The 26,191-nt window shown below is 38.7% G+C and overlaps 1 protein-coding gene across 1 annotated transcript in view; it reads left to right on the top strand.

The window, feature by feature from the left end:
- The window catches only part of EMILIN2 (elastin microfibril interfacer 2), a 93,662-nt gene that overhangs the window by 47,173 nt on the left and 20,298 nt on the right, over positions 1-26,191 (top strand). The window contains exons 3-8 of the mRNA XM_082259553.1: positions 4,860-5,032; positions 11,415-13,292; positions 15,618-16,001; positions 20,762-20,791; positions 23,732-23,767; positions 25,130-25,255. Coding sequence (XP_082115679.1) covers positions 4,860-5,032; positions 11,415-13,292; positions 15,618-16,001; positions 20,762-20,791; positions 23,732-23,767; positions 25,130-25,255 — 2,627 coding nt within the window. The remainder of the gene's footprint in view (positions 1-4,859; positions 5,033-11,414; positions 13,293-15,617; positions 16,002-20,761; positions 20,792-23,731; positions 23,768-25,129; positions 25,256-26,191) is intronic.

The raw sequence follows: 26,191 nt of genomic DNA, 5'->3' as shown, positions 1-26,191 counted from the left end.
ATCAAAGGCCATGCAGTGCACCGTGTCTTTTAAGAAGAATTACAGATATGGATATTTTAAATGCATAAACCATACCTGTGGGATCCCTCTAGAAGCTGGAAGTCACTGTAGTAGACATCCCTACTACAGTGATCTTTAGTGGTTCCCATGCCGAGCAACTGAGGAGGTTGGCCACACTGAGCGTGGTTGCCATTCAAAAAATACTTTGCTTTTTTTTAATAAATGTAAAGCATTCTTTGATTGGACAGGGTGGAGACAAGCCTACCATGCCTCTTCATCCCATCCAATCAGAGAACAGTTTGCATTTATTGAGAATATGCAAAACAATCTCTGAAAGAAAACCATGCCAGTGGCTGACCTCTTCTGTTAAAAATGCAGCATTAGGGTGTGCACCTCAAAGCTCAAACATGCATGCGTGTGTGTGTGTGTGTGTATGTGTATTTAGGGCAGCAGGGCAATGGACATTGTCAGTAGAGCAGTGGACAATGTCAGTAGGGCAGAGATTGGTGTCAGTAGTTTATTTTTATTATTTTTTTCATTATTGCTTTTTTACAATTATTTTTTTTTATTTCTTACCATTTTTTTTAACAATAATTCTTTATTATTATTATTATTTTTTTACATTTTTATTTAGGGCTTTGGTGAAATATCAGGGGTCTAAATAGACCCCTAATGTCTCACATTTGAGACAGGGAAAGGGACTCTGGACAGAGATTCCCCAGCCCCTTTCTCTGAAGCCAAGCAGCAGGGGGAATCTGTGCAGCACAGCATGATTAGGGTGTGCACAGGCACACCCTGTGCGCACGCGTATGGTGGATGTGTTGCCTATACCAATCAAATGTGTTTCAGATATCCATTTTCTAGTGTCCGTCAGGCAGCTGCTTAGTTGCTAACGACATCACATGCCCATTTTTCTTTTCCTTTTTTACTACTTCACTACTTACCACTACTTCTGATATGTCATAAATGTACAATTGTACGTTGTAGTATACTATATCTGAGTTAGCTATTTTCCTGTTATCTGTGTGGAGAACCAGTTGACTTTTTACATACTTGTTTGCTTAGTCTCTTGGGTTTGGACTCATGAGACTTTTCATAGTTTAGGTTCCCGTGATAAGATTTCCATGTTTTCATTTCCTGCTTGCTCGGTTTTCAATGGACACAGTGATGCATGTTGTTTATGTTCTATTACAATGGCATAATTCACATTACAATCTATTCCAACCCACAAATCAAAAACATTGGAAAATGGCAAAGCACTGGAATCCTCAAAGGAAGCATGTACATGTCAACAGAGACCCATCAGTCACCAAAATGACTAACTTTTTTTTTTTTTTTTTTTTTATAAGATCGCGTGGAAAAACATGATGATCTAACAAATAGGTTTTGGTTTTGTACAATTGATTTTAACTCACTAGGGGCATTTTTTCACTTTTTAAAAACCCATATTTTTTTTTCTTTTCCTCCCAGTTTATATTAATTTGCCTGTTTTTTTTCCTATTGCTGGTTCATCGAAAATAATGAATATTCATCTTTTAAAAAACGAAGGGTTGGGGCTGCAGGCTACATTTTGCTAAACCCATAGCCCACAGAGCTCAATAGATTAAGCTGTACCATTGAATACAATAGTAATGATTTTCTTTTTCTGATTCTGTGCAGTTTTTTTTTTTTTTTTTTACCAAACCACAGACAAACTGCAACAATGAAAACTGGCCCTAAAAGGCTGTGCTTTGTAAAGTAACTTTACTAGACATCCACAGTAATGTATTCAATAAAGAAAATCTGTCATGAGAGAAGTAAAGGGGAGCTATTGGGGATCTGCCATTTTTAGGAATGTTAGTTACTTGGTTGCCATGCTGATGCTCTGACTTTTCTGACACTTATTTTCAACATATCCTTCCGGGTCTGTAACTCAAAGTATTAAAGTAGAACTATAGGCAAAACTTTATTTTTTTTTCATTTTGGAAGGGTTATAGCCCCTGTCAGTTCTTTTTTTCCCGCTATCTGTGTCCCATTGTGGAGATTTCCCCTTCACTTCCTGTCCCATAGCCAAATAGAAATTCCCTGAAAGTTAGGGGAATTCCTTGGGGATTCCCAGCTCACCAGAACTAGTGTCCCCATTGGAATATTTCCCCCTCTATTACTTTTCTGGGGAAAACCCAAAATTTGGGGTTTTCTGTTACTTTCACTTTTCATGATCATATTAAACAGGACAAATAGAGAGGGTGAATCTCCCTAATGGGAGCACAGACAGCTATAAAAACTGACAAGTGTTTTAATCCATCTCCACTCTATCCAAAATTTAAAAAAAATGTTGCCTTTAGTTATACTTTAAAGCCAAACATAACCAGGCGACTAACATTTTCAGAAGAGCCCCAACAATGGCAGGACAGAGTAACTTTTAGAGCCAATTACATCAAACACACGCCTTCCAGTTTGTTTTTTTTCTGCAACAAAAACACATAGATAGTAGGTTTTTCAATGGCATAGTTAACATCAGAAACAAAGTAAAGCAAATAAATTGCGCTAACCGTGAAGTGAGCTGCTAGCAAAAAACAACTGACAAAAAGTTGATCCAGTAAAGCAAAAATAATAATAAAACGTGCAGCGCTAATAAACTATTAGATATAAACAAACATATGCAATAATATGTGTCCAATTAAAGTCCATGGTGATATATATATAACATAATTCCCAAGTGTCTATAAAGTGAAGGGAAAGATGTGTCCAAAATTGTAATAGGTGATTATGGTGCACGTGGAATCCCAACACCGACAGGAGATGTTATAAGCACTCACCAGAAATAAGAAATAAAGAACCATATAGTACCTGGATCTACACAGCTTGGATGGTGTATGATGGTTAACCGAGTCCGTACGATGTCATCAGATGCCTCAGTGTAACTTAATAGCCGGTATATGCACAAGGATGGCTCCCATTCGGAAATGATAAAAAATAAACCAAAAAGGTGCAGAAAATAGTGTAATACCGCTACAAATTTAGCCTGGCTACACCTTTTGAAAAAGGCAGTTTTGCTGAAACGCGTCAAGGTCAAGCCACGGACAGCCTACCCATGTACTTTTGATTCAATATTCTTGGGATGTCTGTAAGTGTTATTGCTTTATTTTATCAATAAATTTGTAGTGGTATTACACTATTTTATGCTCCTTTTTGGTTTATTTTCATCATTTCCAAATGGGAGCCATTGTTGTGCATATACCGGCTATTAAGTTACACTGAGGCATCTGATGACATCGTACGGACTCGGTTAACCATCATACACCATCCAAGCTGTGTAGATCCAGGTACTATATGGTACTCTGGGTCCTCTATTTCTGGTGAGCGCTTTAAACATCTCTTGTCGGTCGTGCACCATAATTACCTATTACAATTTTGGACACTTTTTTCCCTTCACTTTATAGACACTTGGGACTTATGTTATATATATATATATCACCATAGTTAACATCAGTGCTGTGAGTTCCAGTTCCAGAAAAAAAAAAAGTAGGACATGCTGCATTTTTCCTACACTGGACTGTACTGGAACGCAGTAAAATTCATCAAAAACGCACTGGAAGGCACATGCCCCTATTAAGGGCTATTTCACACCAGATGCAGTTCAGTGCAATTTTTTTCCACATAAAAAATGCATACACTGTGTTTTTTGTGTATTCGTACACAAAAGTTAACACCAGTGCAGTCAGTTCCAGTCAGTTTCCGGTACAGAAAAAAAAAGTAGAACATGCTGCATTTTGTCTGCACAGTACTGAACTGGAACATAGCACATCAAAAATGCCCCAGAACAGAGAGTGGTGTGAACTGTAAGCAATAACTTAACCGGCACGCATTCGGAGTGCTTTTTTGTGGTGTGAACTGGCCCTTAAGGTTAACAAAAAAGAGGTAGGAAAAAATGCACTGAAATGCATCAAAAACACAGAAAAGCATCTGGAACGCATCCGGACTGCGTTTCTATGGTGTGAACTGGCACTAAAGCAAATCACATTAAACCAATTTCCATCCTTACCTTGTTCAGTTAAGCTTTAAAAAGGGAAGATAGAAACTGATGGTTGCCATGCATTGCTTTTTGAGATTCCGTCTGCTCCAGTTTTGACAAATTCCCCTAATTCTCTTTAGTGGTCCAGCATCAAAATCAGAAGCCTTTGTTCATTGCAATTCCTACTTAGAAATTCACAGTGATACAGAATAAAACTTTAAAATTGACTACTGCCCTTCTTTTCTTTTCACTGATTGTGTTTTTTGTGATTTTTTGTGATTTGTGTATTTAATTTATTCACTAATTTATTTGCATATTCAAATTTGATTCACAATATTGAGCGCTGCCTCACATTTACCACATGACTGTACATGTACCTTCTTGAGGAGGGGAACTTGCCGTGTTTGGAGGGACCAAAATCTCTCCTGAAATGTGTGCCAACCTGGTAACCAACTACAAGAAACATCTTATCTCTGTGCTTGCCAACAAGTCCACCAAGTACTAGGTCATGTTTTGCTTGGGGATCCAATACTTATTTTACTCACTCAACTGAAACTCAATTTATAACATTTGTTTCATGTGTTTTTTTTCCTGGATTTTTGGATGATAATCTGTCTCTATCATTTAAAATACACCTATGATAAAAATTATAGACCCTTCATTGCTTTGTAGGTGGACAAACTTACAAAATCTGCAGGGGATCAAACTATTATTTCCCCCACTGTGTGTGTGTATATATATATATATATATATATATATATATATATATATATATATATATATAAAATTGATATAATTTTAATCTGCTAAATGAAATAAGTAAATTGTAAATCTTTGTAGCTAACCATGTTATTTCCATTTTTAGGTATAAGGTAAGCTTCAGGCCGAGGTACGTAACATCCTATAAAGTTGTTACAGAGCTAGAGTGGAGGTGTTGTCCAGGTTTTAAGGGTCACGACTGTAATGATGGACCTGCAGACAAGACAAAACTGACTCCTATACAGACAGCTCGACCGAGTGGGGGAAAGAAGGAAACAGGTGAGATCGTATTTTTGCTACAGTCTAACCAGATTTAAAGGAAAACAGTCAGGATAGCACCATTGATGTACAGGATATCCCCAGAAATGTTATTCCCTGCTCCAGTAATTGGATGACTACACATATTAGCCATTTCCTACAACAAAATAAACATCATTCATTTCTAAATGAAAGCTGATGCAGTAGCCTAAGTGATATAATAAAGGCTGATCCTCCCTTGTATCAGTTTCTTAACAACCGAGAATTCTACAAAAAATTCTGTTAAATTCTTGCAGTGCCCCAGGATATTTTTTTCCTTAAACAAGTTAGGAACCCATAGCCTTCACTTTCAAAATGCTTAGCCAGCAATGGCAGCTTCTATATTTCTATCTTTCACCACAGGATCACTTCAGTAGGAGGTGCATGTAAATATTCATATTTCAAGCGGGACTACAGCTTCCTTCCACTATCCCATCAGTCTTTAGGCTGGTCTGGTGATGTCATAAGTCTTTGTACATCTTCCTTGGTGGCAGAGGTGGGCTGTCCTTCCTCTTGGACTGAGTGGCATTCACGTTATAACTTTGGAGCACCACTCAATTCAGGAATACTGTAAGCCCTGCATGTATGGTGATTCCCTATTCTCCCTTACCTCATCCTGGACCCAAAGGAAATGGGTCGAATTATGCCAGATATCATTTAATCCAGAAGTTAAAGAGGTTGTAAACTCGTTAAAAGTTTTTTTTTTTCTTTTGCAACCTGCAAGAGAAAGACATAATGAGCTAGTATGCATCGCATACTAGCTCATTATGAAATACTTACCTTAGAACGAGCCCCGCCGTGCCGCTCTCTTACCTGTATGACGAGCGACATGTTCAGTCGCCCGTCTTCCGGGATCGCGGCATCCGGCCATCTGATTGGCCGGAGCCGCGGTGACGTCACTCCTGCGCACGCGCGCGGGAGCCGACGGTCACGGCACGGGGCTCTGAAGGAACGGCACGATCAGCCGTTCCTTCAGAGCGCATGCGCCAGTGACGTCACTGGCTGCATTAAAGGTAAATATCTCCTAAACCGTACATGTTTAGGAGATATTTACAGTACCTATAGGTAAGCCTTATCATAGGCTTACCTATAGGTACAACTTCCTGAGGAGGGTTTACTTCCTCTTTAAGCAGCAATGGACCTCAAAACAATAAGTCTCTATAGGGGACAGCAATGTGATTATCCTAGCGAAAATTAGAACAATTTTATCTATATACTTAAATGCAAGGCACTGAATAAAAAAAGTTTTGGTTTAAAAGAAGTCCTGTGCCAGTAACACTGGTATAAGCTGTGGAAGCACATACAGTCAGGTCCATATATATTGGGACATCGACACAATTCTAATCTTTTAGGCTCTATACACCACCACAATGAATTTGAAATGAAACAAACAAGATGTTCTTTAACTGCAGACTTTTAGCTTTAATTTGATGGTATTTACATCCAAATCAGGTGAAAGGTGTAGGAATTACAACAGTTTGTATATGTGCCTCCCACTTTTTAAGGGACCAAAAGTAATGGAACAGTTTAACAATCATAAATCAAACTTTCACTTTTTAATACTTGGTTGCAAATCCTTTGCAGTCAATTACAGCCTGAAGTCTGGAATGCATAGACATCACCAGACACGGGGTTTCATTCCTGGTGATGCTCTTCCAGGCCTCTACTGCAACTGTCTTCAGTTCCTGCTTGTTCTTGGGGCATTTTCCCTTCAGTTTTGTCTTCAGCAAGTGAAATGCATGCTCAATCAGATTCAGGTCAGGCGGCTGACTTGGCCATTGCATAACATTCCACTTCTTTCCCTTAAAAAACTCTTTGGTTGTTTTCGCAGTATGCTTCGGGTCATTGTCCATCTGCACTGTGAAGCGCCATCCAATGAGTTCTGAAGCATTTGGCTGAATATGAGCAGATAATATATCTGCTCATATTCATATCCTTCTCTTCCCATCACTCTGGTACAAGTTGATCTTAGTCTCATCTGTCCATAGAATGTTGTTCCAGAACCGTGAAGGCTTTTTTAGATGTTGTTTGGCAAATTTTAATCTGGTCTCCCTGTTTTTGAGGCTCACCAATGGTTTACATCTTGTGGTGAACCCTCTGTATTCACTCTGGTGAAGTCTTCTCTTGATTGTTGACTTTGACACACATACACCTACCTCCTAGAGAGTGTTCTTGATCTGGCCAACTGTTGTGAATGGTGTTTTATTCACTAGGGAATTCTTTGGTCATCCACCACAGTTGTTTTCCGTGGTCTTCCAGGTCTTTTGGTGTTGCTGAGCTCACCGGTGCGTCCTTTTTTTTTTAAGGATGTTCCAAACAGTTGATTTTGCCACACCTAATGTTTTTGCTATCTCTCTGATAGGTTTGTTTTGTTTTTTTCAGCCTTATGATGGCTTGCTTCACTAATAGTGACAGCTCTTTGATCTCATATTGAGAGTTGACAGCAACAGATTCCAAATGCAAATAGCACACTTGAAATTAACTCTGGACCTTTTATCTGCTCCTTGTAAATGGGATAATGAAGGAATAACACACACCTGGCCATGGAACAGCTGAGCAGCCAATTGTGTCATTACTTTTGGTCCCTTAAAAAGTGGGAGGCACATATACAAACTGTTGTAATTCCTACACCTTTCACCTGATTTGGATGTAAATACCCTCAAATTAAAGCTGAAAGTCTGCAGTTTAAGCACATCTTGTGTGTTTCATTTCAAATCCATTGTGGTGGTGTATAGAGCCAAAAATATTAGAACTGTGTCGATGCCCCAATATTTATGGACCTGACTGTATTTGTTGTATCTCTTGTAAAGCAGAATCATTGCTTGGTTGCTGTATAATAAAAAATATTTTTAATAGCCCAAAATTTTAAATGTATTGAGAACCAGTGAAAGGGCTCATGCACACTGCAGCTCAACAAAAAAGCTGCTTTTACAGGTATTTGAGCTTTTATTTCTCTGTCTAAAAGCTTGAATAAGCTTGTGTTTTTTTGTGCTCTTTTGCACTTTTTTATTGAGTTTCTTAGAGCTTTTATGAGCTTAAGCGTTTTTTTCATAAACCCTCCCCTAAGCTTATTTTATATATTTTTTGTGCATTTTTGAGTTTCTTTGAGCTTTTTCACGCTTTTTCACGCATTTTAGGCACTTAGGCATCTTTTCTACTTTAAAGTTCCTCTCAAAAATGAGTTTGGTGGGGGTTTATTTCTGCCTGTAAGAGCATATGCCTGTAAAATCGTGAAAAAGCCATAGTGTGCATGGACACATTGGCTAACATGAAGGGGAGTTTCCAGGCAGAAAAAAAAGAGGGAGCTCAAAAGCCTGTAAGAGCAGCTTCTTTAAACTTCTGTGAGCTGCAGTGTACATGAGCCCAAATAAAATCTTAAATGTTATTCTGCAAAACTAATATGTGGTAAATTGTGCTCCAGTTACTCGCCCTGCATTTTATCAAAACTTTTCTAGGGCCCCACCTATTTAATACATCTGGCTCACTGTGGAAAGTTCCACGACAGCTAATAGGCACATGAGATGGATCACATATTCCTGTGAGATTTGTTAGAGGGACCTGCCAAGCTTACTGATAGCACACTATAATCATAATAAATGGGCAGATAATCCCCATTACAAATGATTTTTCCTTTGTCAGAAAAAAATGAATCATGACAGTCCATTTATTGGTGGAAAAATATGAGTAGAAAGGATTTTTAATATAAAAAGGGTACATATATTTTTGCACAACACAAAAACTATTTCACTTAACAATGTGGTGTTGTCATGTATGTCATTTGTTGTGTTTCCTGTGTAACTGCTTTTGTGTTTAGTTATTGCATAGCTAGTGTTTCCCTGGTGCTCTGTCTTGCTGCACTCTTTATCTTACAACTGTGAGCTTACTCAGGAAATAGTTCCTTCCAAACGTTTTAAAGGGGCTACGCAAGAAGAGACTAGTATTAGAGCGATTGTAAAGTCTCCTTTTTTTCTATGAAAATACCAAACATGTTATACTTACCTGCTCTGTTGCATTGGAACAGTTGCAACATCCTCCTCTTAGGTCCCTCTTCTGTGATCCTGGCCCCTCCCTCCTGTTGAGTGCCCCCACAGCAAGCAGCTTGCTATGGGAGCACCCAAGCTGAATCTCAGCTCCCTTTGTCTATTCAGACACAGAGCCCTGCCCCTCTATCAGGAGGGAGAATCTCAGCCAGCTGAGACACTCGTGGACATCGCTGGACAGAGAGGGACCTCATGTAAATGTTAGGGGGGCAAAGGAGGGCTGCTGCACAGAGAAGGCTTTTTATCTTAATGCATAGAATGCATTAGGATAAAAAAACCTTCTGACTTTACAACTCCTTTAATTATACTTGCATACCTGAACCCTTTTTTTTACTTAAAATGTTTAGGAAATTCGCCCGAAGTACTTTTTTTTTTTTACTTTGTGGAGTTAGACAGCCAGATAGATATAATCTGTATTGGGATTGAACTGATTATTATTTGTAGGATTTTGCTCATGCACACTTTAACACACAAAAATGTAAGTCTTGTGGGGTATATATACTACCGGTCAAAAGCTTTAAAACACCCCCATTTTTTCAGTTTCTATTGAAATTTAGGCAGGTTAATGTTTCAATGTACTCTGAAAATAAAGCACAGAATAAACAATTAGACTTAAAAAAGAAATGATGGAATAATTTTCTTTAACAAAACATACCCCAACATTTTGATTAATCAGAGTAGCCACCTTTAGCAGATATAACAGCTGAACTCACTGGCAATCTTTTTAAAACAGAAATTAAATATCGTTTGGAAAGTTGTTCCCAGCATGGTTGCAGAAGTTTCCACAAATGTGTTGCACTTGCAGGTAGCTTTGCTTTCACCCTTCTGTCCAGATCATTCCAAATCAGCTCCATGGGGTTGAAGTCTGTGCTGGCTCTACCATGATTTGAAGCCTACTGTTTTTTTCTAAAGTAGTTCTGACACATCCTGAAGGTATGTTTTGGATCCTTATCTTGCTGAAGGATGAACCTCTGACCAACCAGGCATATTGCCGAGGGTGCATGGCGCTGCAAAATGCTGTAGTTGTAGTTTTGGTTCAGGTGCCACTCACTTTGTGCAAGTGGCCAACCCTGGATCCAGCAAAAGAGCCCCAGACCATCACGCTTCCTCATCCATGTTTGACAGTTGTCATCACACCGAGGAACCATCCATTCACCTACTTGGCACCGTACAAAATTCCTGTGTGATGAACTGAGGTTCTCAAATTTTGATTTATCAGTCCATTAGACCTTCCAGACTTTAGTAGTCCACTGGCAGTGTTTTGTGGCCCAGGCAAGCCTTTTTTCCTATTTTGCCATTTTAGCAATGGCTTTTTTACAGCCACCTGACCTGTCAAACCTGCAAGTCTTCTCTTCACAGTTGAAACTGAGACTTGCTTACTTCAATCAGTGTTAAGCTCTGCTTGAAGCTGTTATCCTGTAAACCTGTCACGCAAGCCGCTGACTCTCGGAAACTTGTCTTCTGGATCTGTTGGGGCTTTCAGGTTATTTACTGGATTTAAACTGTTTAATTTTCAATAAACTGAAAAAATGGGGGGGGGGGTACTAAAACTTTTGACCGGTAGTGTATAAGTGTTTATGTACAGTATATAGGACCCAAACTCTGGTATGCCATTTTTGGGTTAGCTTTTGTTTTTTTACTGTTTATTTTTTCACTGTGTGACATCGAAATATGACACATTTAGAACAAGGCTTACATGGACTTTGAAAACAAAATTAATTTATGTGCACCACCGTGCTAGTGGTGAACAGTGTTACTTGTGGTATATCTTCTCCCTTTTCCTCTATCAATATTCTGCAGGTTTCTTCCTGTACGACACTTTTTGATGAAAATTTGGCATTTTTGTTTGCCATTTCATCCTTTATAACTGTGTTGGAAAACAGCTGGCAGAGAAGCTACAGAATGTCACATATATGTAAATGGTGTATCAAAAACATTACATAACATTTTTAGAACTCCCCTTGATTGCACAGTTCAGTTCATCATTGTGTCTATCCTAGTCCCCCAAATACAACCCCTTTTTCACCTTCTTCTATCAGCAGTAAATTGTCATAAAAACATTTTATCTTATAGAAAAGTTTGGGTCACATACAGTGCAGCTATTTCTGTGCCACTAGACTCATTGCCATGCAAGAATATAGAGTGTGGTCTATATACTATGATATTATGGATATGTTTGTCTCATTGTGGAAAAATATTATGACTATGGTAAAAATGTAGTACCAATAGAATTGATTTTCCTACATAATTTACAAATGTGTGGTTTGTTTGCTTGCAGTTTTACCTAAGCTTATATTAATTGCTTTCTTTTTTTCATTTTATAGACCCATATGGGCAACAACAAAAAGCTCAAGACTCTAAGCGAGAGTTTCAAGAATTGAATGAAGCACAAGAGAAAAAAATTCAGGGTCTTGAGGAAGAGGTACTTCGACTCACACAGACTATGATCGATCTACAAACGTCTGTGTCAGGAGTGAATGAAAACTTAAAGATAACTGTTCAGGAAGATGTCAGTAAGTTTTTAAATGCATGGCTAAACAACTTGGCACCAACTGCTAGTGCCACCGGTGGCAAGACAGAATACTTTTTGCCTGGATTTTCTGGGAGTGCTGAGAGAGAGGACGGAACAAAAGATATAGTTTCTGAACTAACAACTGCTCGAAAAGAATTACAGACAAAGTCTGAGCAAATTGAAGACCTTACCAGAAAAATCAATTTGTATGAGGAACGATTAATTGAACTAGAGAAAGTATCCCATGGACCAATAGGAACAGCATCCAGTGTTAATTTGCATCAGGCAGACCTGGATGACAAACTAGAAGCCCTGAGAAATGAGATGATGGAGGGTATGGACCGAAAAATGGCTGATCTGAAGAATTCCTGTGAATATAGACTAATTAACATTCAACAGCAATGTGAAGAGAATGAGAATAGCTGTTCAGGAGTCAAAGAGTTCGTTTTGGAAAAAGACACAGAACTGCGGAATGAAATAAACAAGTTGAAATCTCAAATGGAGACTGCGCCAAATGGCAGTTTAGGTTGTTGTAAGAATGCTGATTTTGATGCCACTCTTAAAGATTTGAATGAAAAAGTGGAAAGAAATGCTGATGCTCATCGAACCCTTAATTTCCGAATAGACAATGAAGTGCAACGTCTCAATGTCCCACACCCAGACCAGTCATGGATTGAAAGATTAAATGACTTAGAGTTTAAAGTAAATGTCACAGAAAAAAATGCAGAGGAACACTGCTTTTACATTGAGGACACACTGAGAGGTTTAATCAACACTAGCATAGAAGATATGAACAGTCTAATTGACCAAAAATTCCAACTGCTAGAGAATAGGCTGGATGAACTTGGAAATAATCATGCTTCTGATTCCAGTCATTCATTTTCTGGTGCTGTCCTAGAAGACATTGATGACTTAAAAGATACTGTAAAAAGGCTCGACACTGAGCTCAAAACAGCGCTATTTGGCAAGAATGGTTACCTAAATAACAAGGAGGGTGATGGTGATAGTTATCAAGTCTTGGTTCAGACCCAGTTGAGCAATTCTGTTTTCTTAAAGTCACTGATTGATACAATGAATGAAAAATTTGAACATCTCCAGAACAAGACATCAGATCTGGAAGTCATACAAAGTGAACTGGGCCTGGTTAAATTTGACATTTACAAAATTGAGGACATTGTTGATATATTAAAGGAAAGACTTGACTCAATGAAAGACCAGTTAAAGGATTTGGACTCTACTGTTAAGAACACTCAGCTTGGTCTTTCTGCAAAAGTAGATAATGTTACAAAACTTCTTAATACTTCAGGGACCTTTGTGAATGGCAAATGTTGTAGTGACCTACAAGACAAGTTTGAAGTATTAAAGCATAACCTAACTACTGACAAAGGCAAATGTACAGATAACACTCAGGGATTCCGAACAGAGATTGCCAATGTTGATGCCAGAGTTTCTAAGCTGGAAAGTGTGTGTGGAAAGCTGGATACAATTTCTGGTAGCCTGCAACGAATTAAAGATGGGCTTAACAAACATGTTACCAGTTTATGGAACTGTATAAACAACATCAATGGGACAATAAAGTCACATTCCAAGGACATTTATGGCCTTAAGAATTCAGTCCAGGTGTTCCAAACTCAGATCACCAATATTGCTACTGACCTGCAAGATCTTATTAGGCATCAGCCTGGGGAAGGTAATGAATAGCATCCCTAATCCATGAATGAACCAATCCTTTTATAAATATTGGCTTTGTCTTATAGTAACTATCATTTTGCCAAAATTGGGTCTAGTTTAAAACATACTCTTTCAGAAAGAAATGTCAGGTTTGCATGTTTTGTTAAACCTGTCTTCTACTGAAATTTGCTGATGTTTGTACGAACAAACCTTAAACTTGCTAATCCTTTTTTATTTACTGTGTAAAGAAGGATTGAGATGTTCCTTCAGACCATTTTTGAAGTTGAATGATTATTAATCCCATCCTCAGCTACTGACATTTTTTAGTTCAAATAGAATGTTAAGAATTTTTAAAGCAGGGAGGGCAGTATAGGACTAAAATTTTAATATTATACCCACTGAGGTGAGCAATACAGCTGTACATTTATTATCTAACAGTTCATGAACTGCATTTTGAAGGGTAAAGTCACAATAAAACAAAAGGACAGACAACTAGGCTTACTTAGAATATCATTTCACTGATGGGTAGTTTTTTTCTTTAATATTTTATTGTTCACTCTTTCTCAAAATCTTTTCAATGATGCAACTCTACTGGAATTTTTTTCAGAACACAGCAGCTGGCAGGAAGATAGAAGTATTTTTTCGTTTCCACCCAATATTTTTTGTGCCTATTAATACAGGCTTAGAATTATACAGTAAAAAATATATATATTTTAAAAAGTTCTCAAGTGGTTTACATATATAAACAAAATGATGGTGTGCAAATTAAATGATTTTATACAGGTACAAATCTATCTCCATGCATTATACTGTGTATATATATATATATATATATATATATGTGTGCGTGTGTGGGAGATATACAGTATATGTATGTGTGTGTGTGCGCATATATATATATATATATATATATATATATATATATATATATATATGAAATGGATGAGGATATGTGTTTTAATATTATTAATAACTTTCTTTCTTTTTTCTTTTTTTGATGGCTGATAGGTTTGAACCAATGTCTGTTTTTTATTGCTGTCTGTGCCTCTATTAGGGAGATTTGCACTTTCTAACTTTCCTGTCATTAATGTCACCAGGAATGAAATTAAGGTTAAATCTAACATTCTGAGTTTGCACCAAAGCAAGAATAGAAGGGAGATTCCCAATGGGGACCTTTGTTCCCCTGACAGCTGTTTAGCAGGGGATTTTCCTCATGTTGGATAGATATTCTCTCCATTGTTGATTTTAAGGTTAGTAAGTGAAGGGAGATCTTCCTAATGAGACACAGATGGTATTAAACAAAAAACTGACAGTGGTCACTCTTTCCAAAATGGAAAAACAAATTATTTAGATATGCTTTAAAAAAGTGTTTCTCAAACTTTATACCTTTGAGGAACCCCTGGCAAAAAGTCTAAGATCTCGGGGAACCCCTGAAAGAATTTTCATATCTACAGCTCATGGAACATTGGTATGATCAGTGAGCTGTATGTATAACAACAATTCGTTTTAGAAATAGCATTAAACAATAGCATAAATATTAAAACTTACCTCCCTAATGTGAAACTTGTGCTTTTTTTGCACAGATGCTGGGTCAAACTTGAGGTAAGCGGTGTACAGGGGGTCAGCAGGGCACAGCACAGCACAGTACAGGGGGGCAGTAGAGTACAACACAGTACAAGGGGTCCAGTAGAGCACAGCACAGTACAAGTGGGCCAGGAGGGAACTGTATGGGGGTGGGGCCAGGAGGGAACGGTACAGGGGGGCCAGGAGAGAACAGTACAGGGGGCCAGGAGAAAACAGTATAGGAGCCGGGAGGGAAATGTATAGGGGGGCTGGGGGGTAACAGTATAGGGGGACCAAGAGAGAAAACCATAGGGGAACCATGAGGGAACTGAACAGGGGGGCCACGAGGGAACAGTAAAATGCAGGGGACCCATGAGGGAACAATAAAGTGCCAGGGGGGGGGCATGAAGGAACAGTATAGTGCAGGGGGGCCAGGAGAGGGAACTGTATAGTACAGGGGGGGCTAGGAGGAAACTGGAGGGCACAATATTGGGATCTGTAGTGGCTTACTTCATGCAGAGTAGCAGCTGGATCGTGATCATATCTTGCGGGCTCTCCTCTCCTGTCCCTCCTGTGTGATGTCACACACAAGCTCTTTGGATAAGCGCAGGACAGTGATGTCATGTGTTTTCCTCTGTGCTCTGCAGCCTATCAGCCCATTGGGGATGTGATCTACCGTTCACCTACTCGTGATGAACTGTAGATCGTGGCGGAACCCCTGGTTGGGAAACACTGTTTTAATGTATGGTAAAATAACAATATTTCTGTCCTTTCACCTTAGGTAAAGAGCCAAAACAAACTACACAAGATAAAGTTACACCACCCCCACCAAGAGTAACAGAGAAACCCAGAGTTACACAGCGTCCAGTGATTCCCCAGGTACCTGTCATACCTTCGCTCCCTGAGCAACCTAAAGAAACTATAGAACCACAACTACCTCAAAAACCAACTGACACAAAAACAGAGCCACCATCATCCAAACCAGAGCCACCAAGCCCAACTGGCTCTATTGTGATACCTTTGGTTCCTGGACGAAATGGTATAATTATGGAACATGGCCAAGCTGGCCCTCCAGGAAGAGTCATCCAGTCTGGATCTGGAAGACCACAAGGTGCCGATGGACAGAAAGAAATGGAGATGTCTAAAGGCTTTGCTGGAGCACCTGGTAAGTTCAGCTTAAACTACAGTCAGTATGTTAGTGAAAACACTTGGGACTGGTAAACAAATTAAGTAGTGCATGAAATTGTAACAGCTGTATTTTATTATCAGACCATACAGGTAAAAAGAGTTTTTATATTTTGAGTATGAAAACCTGCCTGTGGAACTTGGTTCTGGGCAAAAAAAAAAAAAATCCAACAGGGCATTAGGGGGAGAGTTTAGAGTTCGTACACCACCTTGATACAGGTAGTACTACATCAGCTGTTTTAAAACTAGCTTTGCCAGCACATGATAATGTGTCAGCTGATTAGGATAGGATATCAAAATCCAAGAACAAAAACTGAATGCATAACAGCTTACCAGTCCTTAGATACGGTGGCTACAATAGTTGTCTTTTTTATGACTAAGTATATTTCTTGCAAGTACAGAAAACTGTTTGCTGGTCCTTCTAGTGTTCCAGTGCCCTTGTAAATATTTGTACACTAAACAGAAATCTCAAACAATGCTATCAGCTTTTCCAGCTATCCTTTGTGAACTGCAAGCCCTCTTCCTCATTACATGGAAATGAGGAGAGTTGAAGGTGTTCTTTAGTTCTGTCCTAGGGTGAACACCTTCAACTCTCCACATTTTCATGTAATGAGGAGGAGGGGGTTGCAGTTCACAGAGGCTAGCTGGAAATCGTGATAGCATTGTTTGAGATTTCTGTTCAGATTTCTGTTCAGTATAGCAAAGGTAGTTAGTTAGTGTTGCTACCCCAGGGCAGGAAGTGTTTTACTGACAGTATCACAAGAAAAGATAAGATAAAAGACATAAGCCTGAAAAAAAAAACAAAAAAAAACCAATGCAGCCACCACATCTAAGGACTGTAAGCTGCAATATATTAAATGTAATTTTTGGGTTTAGATAGGTTTTTAATATTCATTACATTTTTTAAACCTTCTTTGACAGGGGATAAAGATATTCGTTGTTGATAGCTGTTTGTAGAATGTTTCTCTAGAGAAAAAATAAGCTGAGATTTATAGCAACTGCTTGAAGCTTTTTAAATATTTGACAGTCTTTAAAAAGTTTTAAGGTACAGAAGTGCTCACCACCTTACATATGTGTTTTTATATCAGCTGCTTTACCTGGCAGTCTCCTCTTCCAACAAGGGTCCTGCTGTAGTAACAAATTCTGGTCGAAGGGGATTGCAGTGTTAGTGGCCACCTCTGCTGAAGTCTACACTGTGTGATGCAGAGCAAAGCCTATCAAACAATTACAGTGGGGAAAATAATTATTTGACCCCCTGCAGATTTTAGTTTGCCCACTTGAAAAGAAATAAAGGGTCTAAAATTTTTTATCATAGGTGTATTTTAAATGATAGCAACTGAATATCAACCAGAAAAAAAACATAATACAAATGTTATAAATTGAGTTGCAGGTCTGTGAGTAAAATAAGTATTTGATCCGCTACAAACCAACAATAATTCTGGCTCCCACAGATTGGCTACAGTATGTGCTAATGTGTTACACAGTTTAGTCCTGTCAATTTAAGAAAGTGCTCCTAACGACAACTCATTATGTGTATAAAAGACACCTGTGCACAAAATCTTTCTTCCATTCAAACTTAATCATCATTGGGAAGACCAAAGAGCTGTCAAAGGATATCAGTGAGAAGATGACTGCACAAGCCTGGAATAGGCTACAAGACCAATAGCAAGAAGCTTGGTGAGAAGGAGACAACAGTTGGAGCGATTATTTGCAAATGGAAGAAATTCAAAATAACCATCAATCGCCCTCAGTCAGAAGCACCATGCAAAAATTCACCTCATGGAGTAAGGATGATCATGAGAAAATTGAGGGATTAGCCCAGAACTACTCAAGAGGAGCTTGTGAATGATCTCAAAGCAGTTGGGTTCACAGTCACCAAACAAACTATTAGTAACACAATACGCGGCCATGGATTAAAATCCTGCAGCACCTGCAAGGTCCTCCTCTTTAAGAAGGCACATGTACAGGCCCGTCTGAAGTTTGCCAATGAACATCTAAATGTTTCCAAGAAGGATTAGGAGAAAGTACTGTGTTCAGATGAGACCAAAATTGAGCTCTCTGGCATTTACTCAATTCTTTGGGTTTGGAGGAAGAAAAATGCTGACAGTTACCCAAAGAACTCCATCCTTACAGTCAAGCACAGAGGTGGAAACATTATGCTTAGGGGCTGTTTCTCTGCTAAAGGTACAGATTGACTTTGCCGCATTGAGGGGCCAATGAACGGGTCCATGTATTCTAAAATCTTGGATGAGAACCACCTTCCCTTAGCCAGAACACTGAAGATGGGTCGTGGGTGGGTCTTCCAGCATGACAATGACCCAAAACATACCGCCAAGTCAACAAAGGAGTGGCTCAGGAAGAAGCACATTAAGGTCATGGAGTGGCCTGTTCAGACCCTAATCCTATAGAAAATGTATGGAGTCAAGAAACCTTAAGGATTTAGAGAAGATTTGTAAAGAAGAGTGGACCAAAATCCCGCCTGAGATGTGTACAAATCTGGTAATCCACTTCAAGAAATGTCTTACCTCTGTGCTTGCCAACAAGGGTTTCTCCACCAAGTACTAAGTCATGTTTTGCTTGGGGATAAAATACTTATTTTACTCACTGAACTGCATCTCACTTTATAACATTTGTGTCATGTGTTTTTTTCTGGATTTATGGTTGATATTCTGTCTCTATCATTTAAAATATGCCTATGATAACAATTCTAGACCCTTCATTTCTTTGTAAGTGGGCAAACTTACAAAATATGCAGGGAATAAAATAATTATTTTCCCCACTGTAGTTGAATAAGCCATTTTACTAATTACAAATATTGGGTGATGAGGAGTGTGTCAGGACTATACGCCCAGAGTTTCTTTTTTGTATTTATGAAGCTCTACTGTCTCAGTTTAGAGGTGTTAGCCACAGAATATAAATCTAAGCTATCTTTCATCCATTGTTCAAAGCGGTATTATGATAAAAGTAAATAAACAGAGTCTTATACAGGGTTGGTTCACCTTTACAAAAAAAAAAAAAAAAAAAAAAACGCCTATGCAGCTAAGGGGGTGTTAATAAATAAAAAGCTTTGTCTAAATTTGAATAATGCCCTTGCTATAGGTGTAGGGTAGGCCATTTACATACCTCCCGAAGCCTGACTAGAATACTCTCAGGAGGTTGGGGCCTAGTGAGGCCTAGTTGTTGCTGCTCACCTCCACCATCACAGGAGCAGAGATGTATAGTAACTAAGTAGAACTACTTCACTACTGTACTTAAGTACCGAAAGGCGGTATCTGTACTTTCCTAGAGTAGAATTTTTTTCTCCTACTTCCACTTTTACTTCACTACATTTTTTCAATGATTTCAATACTTCTACTCCGATAGTTTTTTTTTGTGCTGCATAGTTACTCGTTACAATTATAAAAATTACCACTGCCAGAACAGTAGATGGCAGGTTTCATGAAGCTCAAAACATGTGTATTATCAGTGCATACGAAAATAAATGCTACTGTATGTATAAATAAAAGCTGCATTTGAAATAATAAAAAACAATATGATGTTCAAACTTTTGACTTCTTTCTTTAATAACTACATAACACAGTACTTGTACTTTTACTTTCAGTACTTGAGTAGCAATTTTTTTTTTCAAAACTACTGGTACTTTTACTTTCAGTACTTGAGTAGCAAAATTAAAAAAAAAAATACTTGCAATACTTAAGTACAAAAAATGTTGAATACTTTAGTACTTCTACTCAAGTCACTTTTTGATTGAGCACTTCCACTTCTACTCAAGTCACTTTTTGATCGAGCACTTGTACTTTTACTCAAGTATGGGTTTTGAGTACTTTATACAACTCTGCACAGGAGTGAGCGTTTTCTCTGATTTAAACCCCCTTACCTGCTCTCCCCCTCTCCCATGATAAAGTAGCCATGAGCTCAGGGTTTCAGAGCTCAATCCTATGATGAAGTAGGTGAGAAATAATGACAAGGTCTAGCAAAATCTTTGGAGTATACCACTCAGGCTGCAGGAGGTGCATCAATGGCTTATAACTATAGCAAGGGCACAGTTTGTTTTTATCTACAGATACCACTTATCACTTTTTGGAAAGTTGAACTAACCCTTTAAAGATAAAGAAATGAAAAGCAAACGTAATCAATACCAGACTTTAGTTGTTTTCATTTATATATTAAAAAAAATACTTTCTCCTTCTGCTTATTCCTGTAAAGAAAAGAGAGAAAACATCAGCGTTGTCATGCATTAAGCAGTTCTTCTCAAGCAGAACAACCCCAACATAAAAGTTATCATTGATTAATATACTGTAAGAAGCTTCATAGCAAATCATAAAATCCCTTTCTTGTCATGGAATAGTGCTATGTGTAAGTAATCAGAACCAAGTGTAGTGAACCTGTTTATCTACACATGAAGTTAAAGAACATTGTGACAGGCACATGTTTTTAAGTCCTGACATTGTTTATTAAGCAGCCTATAAATGGCTGTATTCATCCAAGTTGCACAACAAACTTGAGCTTGAGAAAATGATATGCATGTTTAACTTAAACTAAAGTTATAATAAAATATACTATAACCCTATTGTTAGAGACAGATTTAGATTCATAGTTCAGATTCTGTTCTGTGCGTGCTGCATACTAAGGCTTTTGTCCATGGTACATAATAATTTTCCTTTTTTTTTTTTTTAATACATGATATGGTACAGTTGCTAGTAGTTTCATTTAGTTTTAACAAACGTCTTTGTTTTGCAGGATACCCCAAGCCAGCCAAAGAACCTAAAGGTAATTTCACTCTTTGGGTGAAGACGCTAGAAATGGTTATACTACAATAGTTTTATATTGAAATTTTCAGTCACCAGTATTAAAAAAGAAGCTTGTGGTTTTTTAGAAATACTATTTACGTAGGTGGATACAGCATCTATCCAATGCTGCATCTGTTCCCCACCGGCTCTAGGACCGATCCCTCAGTTTTCATTACTCCGTGAGCAGAGGGCTGTTGACTGTCAATCACTGGCTCTCTGCTTTGACCCTCCGCACCCACTGGAGCGTTGGGCTGTGGAGGGGGTGGGAGAGGCTGGCTCAGGGTCTTAGCGGCTCCCTGAGAGGCTTGGCCAGGTGCTGGTTCAGGCATCTGGATGGATCCTGACCATATGGTCGTGATCTTTCCCAAGCCTGGACAGGCTGTGTGATGTGTCACAGGAGTGCAGTCCATTCTGCATTCCTGTGACCCGTTTTCAGCAGACAGTGGGCTGAAGCCTGCTGTCGGTTGACATCACACAGCCGGTCCAGGCTTGGGAAAGATCGCGACCATATGGTCGGGATCCATCCAGATGCCTGGACCGGCACCTGGCTCAGCCTCTCAGGGAGCAGCTGAGACCCTGAGCCAGCCTCTCCCGCCCCCTCCACAGGCCAACGCTCCAGTGAACACCCGGAAGGCGCGCGGTCCACGGCGTGGAGTCTGGACACGGGTCCCGAAGGGTGCACACCTCCATTTTATTTTGGATGTTCAACTGATTACATGTGAGTGCAATATCTGTTATTTACTGGAATAAAGTGAGTTTAAAAAGGTATCACACTAGTGGAGCTCTATCTTTCCCTCTACATGTTATTGAACCTGACCGATCCTATGCCACTGTTCCTGTCCCGGAGTCCTTAGTGGATGTGGTTGGTGTTTGGCTTGTTTGCTCAGTTACGAGAGTGACTGGGCCAGTGGAGCTGGTGAGTGCGCATTGCTTCTCCCCCCTTCAGAGCACAGTGGTGGTGGTCGAGGTGATCCGTTACATCTGCACCTACAATTTTCCCAAAAGAGACTGCATTGTGGACTATTGTTATTTATTCATTTTTTTTTGTGCTGCTTTGGTGGATTTATGTGTGCAGGACCCCTTGCACTGGGACTGTCTTTTATATATATATATATATATATATATATATATATATATATATATAGTCACACTTACTGTTCGGTAGGTGGAGAGAGGTTATCATTTCCTTTTGCACTACTAGAATATTTTATCATCATTTTTGATTTATATGTGTTCTGGTTTTATACATTACTGTCATTAAGTAGCAGCATTTTATACCATGCAGTTCTAGGTATGTGTCCTTACTAAGCGCTTGGTTACTTACTGTGTTTTTGGGTTCCGTGTCTGTGTAAGCAGTTCATATACATTTAGTTGTTACTGGTTGAGCTCTATATTCTCTGGTTGGCTAAAGTTTTAGCCTTGTTGGGAATTACGTTCTTTTTTCTGCTTTTTCCCATCCCTCATGCAAATACTGCTTTGGGACATCCCAATGGTCAAGAATTATATGGAGCTGTGTCTGTCAATGAACAATAGAGAAAACTGGATTTTTGTCTTACTGCAAAATCCTTTTCTTTGAAGTTCATTGAAAGATGCAGCACCCGCCCTTCTATTTTGAGTGGGTTGGGGTTTTTCCTCTAAACACTGCTTTCAACGAAACTGAAACCTATAGCAGAGTGTGTGGGTGTATGCCTGCAGGGACAGCCCCATAGGTGTGGTAAAGCTTTTTCCTGCCTAGTGTTCTACTCCTGTAGGGGGCAGCATAACCCAATGATCAAGAATTTTATGGAGCTGCGTCTGTCAATGAACTTCAGAGAAAGGGATTTTACAGTAAGATAAAAAATCCAGTTTTTTCATGTGTCTATGTAAGCTACACTCACTATTAGGTTACAGCAATGAGACCATATTCTTACAGATAATAAAATATCCTTGGTATCCTAAATACTTTATCTTAAAGGTGATATAATATCTATTTGATGCGCTTGTTTAGTTTGAGTGCATATCAATAAAAAAACATTAAAAACTTCTAAAGAAAGTCTCTTAGTTTTAGAAGATAGATAAAGATTAATTTGACTAATCTTATTCAATAAAGAGTTCTTATTCTTAAAGTCCTTTTTAAAAGTGCAGTACCCCAGAGCAACCAATCAGAATTAAAGTCCAACTTCACGGTCAAAGTAATCCCCTCACCCCCTCTAACAAATCGCTGGGTTAAAAAAAAGTAGAAAAAAAAACCTAAATCCCTATTTTTTACTTGGTCAAGTGAGCATCCTTTGCCAAGTCCTCCTCCTTACTGTTTATTTCCTTGGTGGGTGCTTCTTCTGGGTGTCCATGTCACTGCCTGCATGACATGAGTAATTCTCATTGACTGACCAAACAGAGGGGTCCTCAAATGATCCAGAAACAATCCAGTCAGCAAGGGTTAACGTGGTGCTGGACTAGCGGTTCACATGGGTGGAAATAGGTGGGGGAAGGAGGGGGGGGGGGAGGGGGCTTAGGTTAGTTTACCTGACATGACCAGGTAATGAAAAATACAACTGAAAGGGATGAGTTAGAAAGGGATGGGAAGGAAGGATGGGGAAAATGTTTTTTTACTACACTTACATTTTTATTTGGGATTTCAGCAGAAATTCATATTATTGGCCTATATCGCTTTATATCACTTATATGATGTATTGTATTTTGAATATGTAACAAAGTATTACTGCTCTGTATATTATTAAGATGTTAATGAATTGGAAATCCATTACTCGGAAAGTAACTTCTATAGCATGAAGTTTACTTAATGGGGCCAAAATGCTGTATCTTATTATAATTAAACTAAAAATAAATATTAAAAACAGTCAATTACTAAAATTAATGCAGATATTGGGTAACTTTTCATAATACCAAATAAAATATAATGACTTTTCTATTTATTTTTCAGCTCCTACAACAGTAGAAGTATTTCCAGAATCTATAGGTAATTAATATTTATATATTTTTTTTAAATTGAAAATAAAATGATAGCAAGAGTATTCTACATGGTGATTGTTTTATGCCTCGTACACACGCAACGATTATCGGCCGACCGATCGGCCGTCTTTTGTCCAAGTTGTGTTTTGTTGGTTGGAATGTGCCTAGACTGCACACTAATTTTCTCGGCCAACAAAAATCTACTTCAGAAGTGATGTAATGTGATGGTTTACTTTCCGTGTGTGTTTTTTTCTCTGAGCATGCCCAGTCTTGCTCATCAGATTTTTGTCTGCCGAAATCTGTACTGACTGACCGAAAATCGGCCGTTGTGTTGACGGCCAACAAAAATTTTATAGCCTGCACACCAGATTTTATTCGGCCGAAAAGTCGGAGTCGGTTGTCGAAAGCATCATACTAACAAGCCGAAAATCGGCCGATCGGACGCTGGCCGAAACTTCACGGCCAACTATCGACGCGTGTGTACGGGGCATTAGAAACCTTGGTATCATATAATGCAGTGGTCCTCAACTCCGGTCCTCAGGGCCCACTAACAGGCCAGATTTTAAGTATTACCTTGGGGAGAAGCAGACTAGAGTACTGCAATCACTGAGCAGCAAATTATATCACCTGGGATGTATTTCAGTTATCTTGCAAACCTGGCCTGTTGGTGGGCCCTGAGGACCAGGGTTGAGGACCACTGATATAATGGATAAGCCCGTCCTGTTGTAAATAGATATAATAAAGGACATACGAGCTGTCAATATTTTAAAAAATCAGGTTTAGCCATATATTCTTGCCAGAATTTGGCAGAGACACCTTCCTTCTTTTGCACGTGAAGAAGACCTGGTGGTATGCAAGTCAAAGCTCACCTCTTGGTGACCTTGGCAAATATCCTTTTTTCATAATTGGATATATTAGGGGAACAATAAAACATCTACTTTATTATACTGAAGCAATGCAATAAAGTTTGCAAATTTAACCTTTAACCTTTGCCCTTTCCGCTTGATGTTAATAATGCCATTTTCAGGTTGCTGTGAAGTCCTGTAAAATCCATGCCTGGGTTTTCCCTTAGCTTTACTTTCCCTGCAAGATTTTCAGGTGTCCAAAGTGATGCCAGTATGAAAAAATTATATTCATTTTTTTTTTAGCACAAAGATAGCATTATTCTATACAGCCAGTTGTGTTAGGTAATCTAGTCCGTGAACAGTACTGACCTATGGAATTTCAATTAATGGCATTCAAACTTCAAGCATCACATTTTGACATTAAATAAATAATGTAGATAATCTATTTCTAAGTAAAATGTACAGTAATGTGGATTAGTTTGCGATCTTTATTCTGATTTTACTCGTTTTTTTTTTTCTGCTAGGAGTTACTGCTATGGCAGCTCTAATATCATTTTCTGCTGGACTAACTAAACACTCTCTTGATGTTGGAATCATTCCCTTTAACCATGTGTTGGTTAATGATGTCGAGCATTATGACCCTACTACAGGTAACATGCCTTAACTTGTGTTCCTATTTCTAACACATTTATATTGTATATACAATTAAAGAGAATATATAGTCCAATTAAAAGATGTGCTTGTGAAAGAGATCCGCAAGAAGTACATTTTTATTGTATGTTAAAATAGAAGTTTCGATTAAAATAAAACAAACGTTTGTACTCACCTTGGTCCCCTGCCACCTTTACAATGAGAAACGAGCAATCAAAGACAGCTGATCGCTCAGTTCTTAGTCTTCAGTGAGACGGAGTCTTCTGCGCTCAGTTCTGAGTCTTCTGCGCTCACTGGAGCACCAGGCTGTGGTGGGGGCCGAAGTGGCTGGCTCAGGCTCTCACTGCTGGTCCAGGAATCTGGGCGGACCCCAACATTAAAGTCAGAAGCTCTCCAGAGCCTTGACATGCTGAGTGACATCAGCCGGCAGTGAGCTGTTCTAAATATTATCTAAAGTAAAATGATTAGTTACTGTCCATTTGGAAGTTAAAGTTTGGAAGTGCTTTTAATGACCTGTTCATATTTTGTGCCCAGTCATCATACAACTAATTTGCTTCCATTTTTATGATCTGGGCTCTTGAACATGAAGCCTTGGCACGAAATAGGTAGATTGCCATAAATTATGTTAATTTAAAAAGCTGGTGAACTTTATTACATTCATATTATCTGGTAGTTTAAAAAATGAATAGGTTGTCATTTATTGTCATGTATGACATTTTCTGGTTTATCTGTCAATATACACAGTGCTTTACTTATATATATTTACTATATATATATTGTAAATTCGCATCAGCCCCTGCCCTCAAGAAGCTTACAATTTAAGGTCCCTAACTCACATACATACACATACTAGGGCCAATTTCGACAGAAGCCTATTAACCTACTAGCATGTCTTTGGAAAACCCATGCAGGCACAGGAAGAACATGCAAGTCAG

Source organism: Pelophylax lessonae (assembly GCF_965119305.1).
Source record: "Pelophylax lessonae genome assembly, chromosome: 5".
Taxonomy (NCBI): Eukaryota; Metazoa; Chordata; class Amphibia; order Anura; family Ranidae; genus Pelophylax; species Pelophylax lessonae.
Note: the sequence above shows the minus strand (reverse complement) of the source record. Positions and strands in the feature narration are given on the sequence as shown.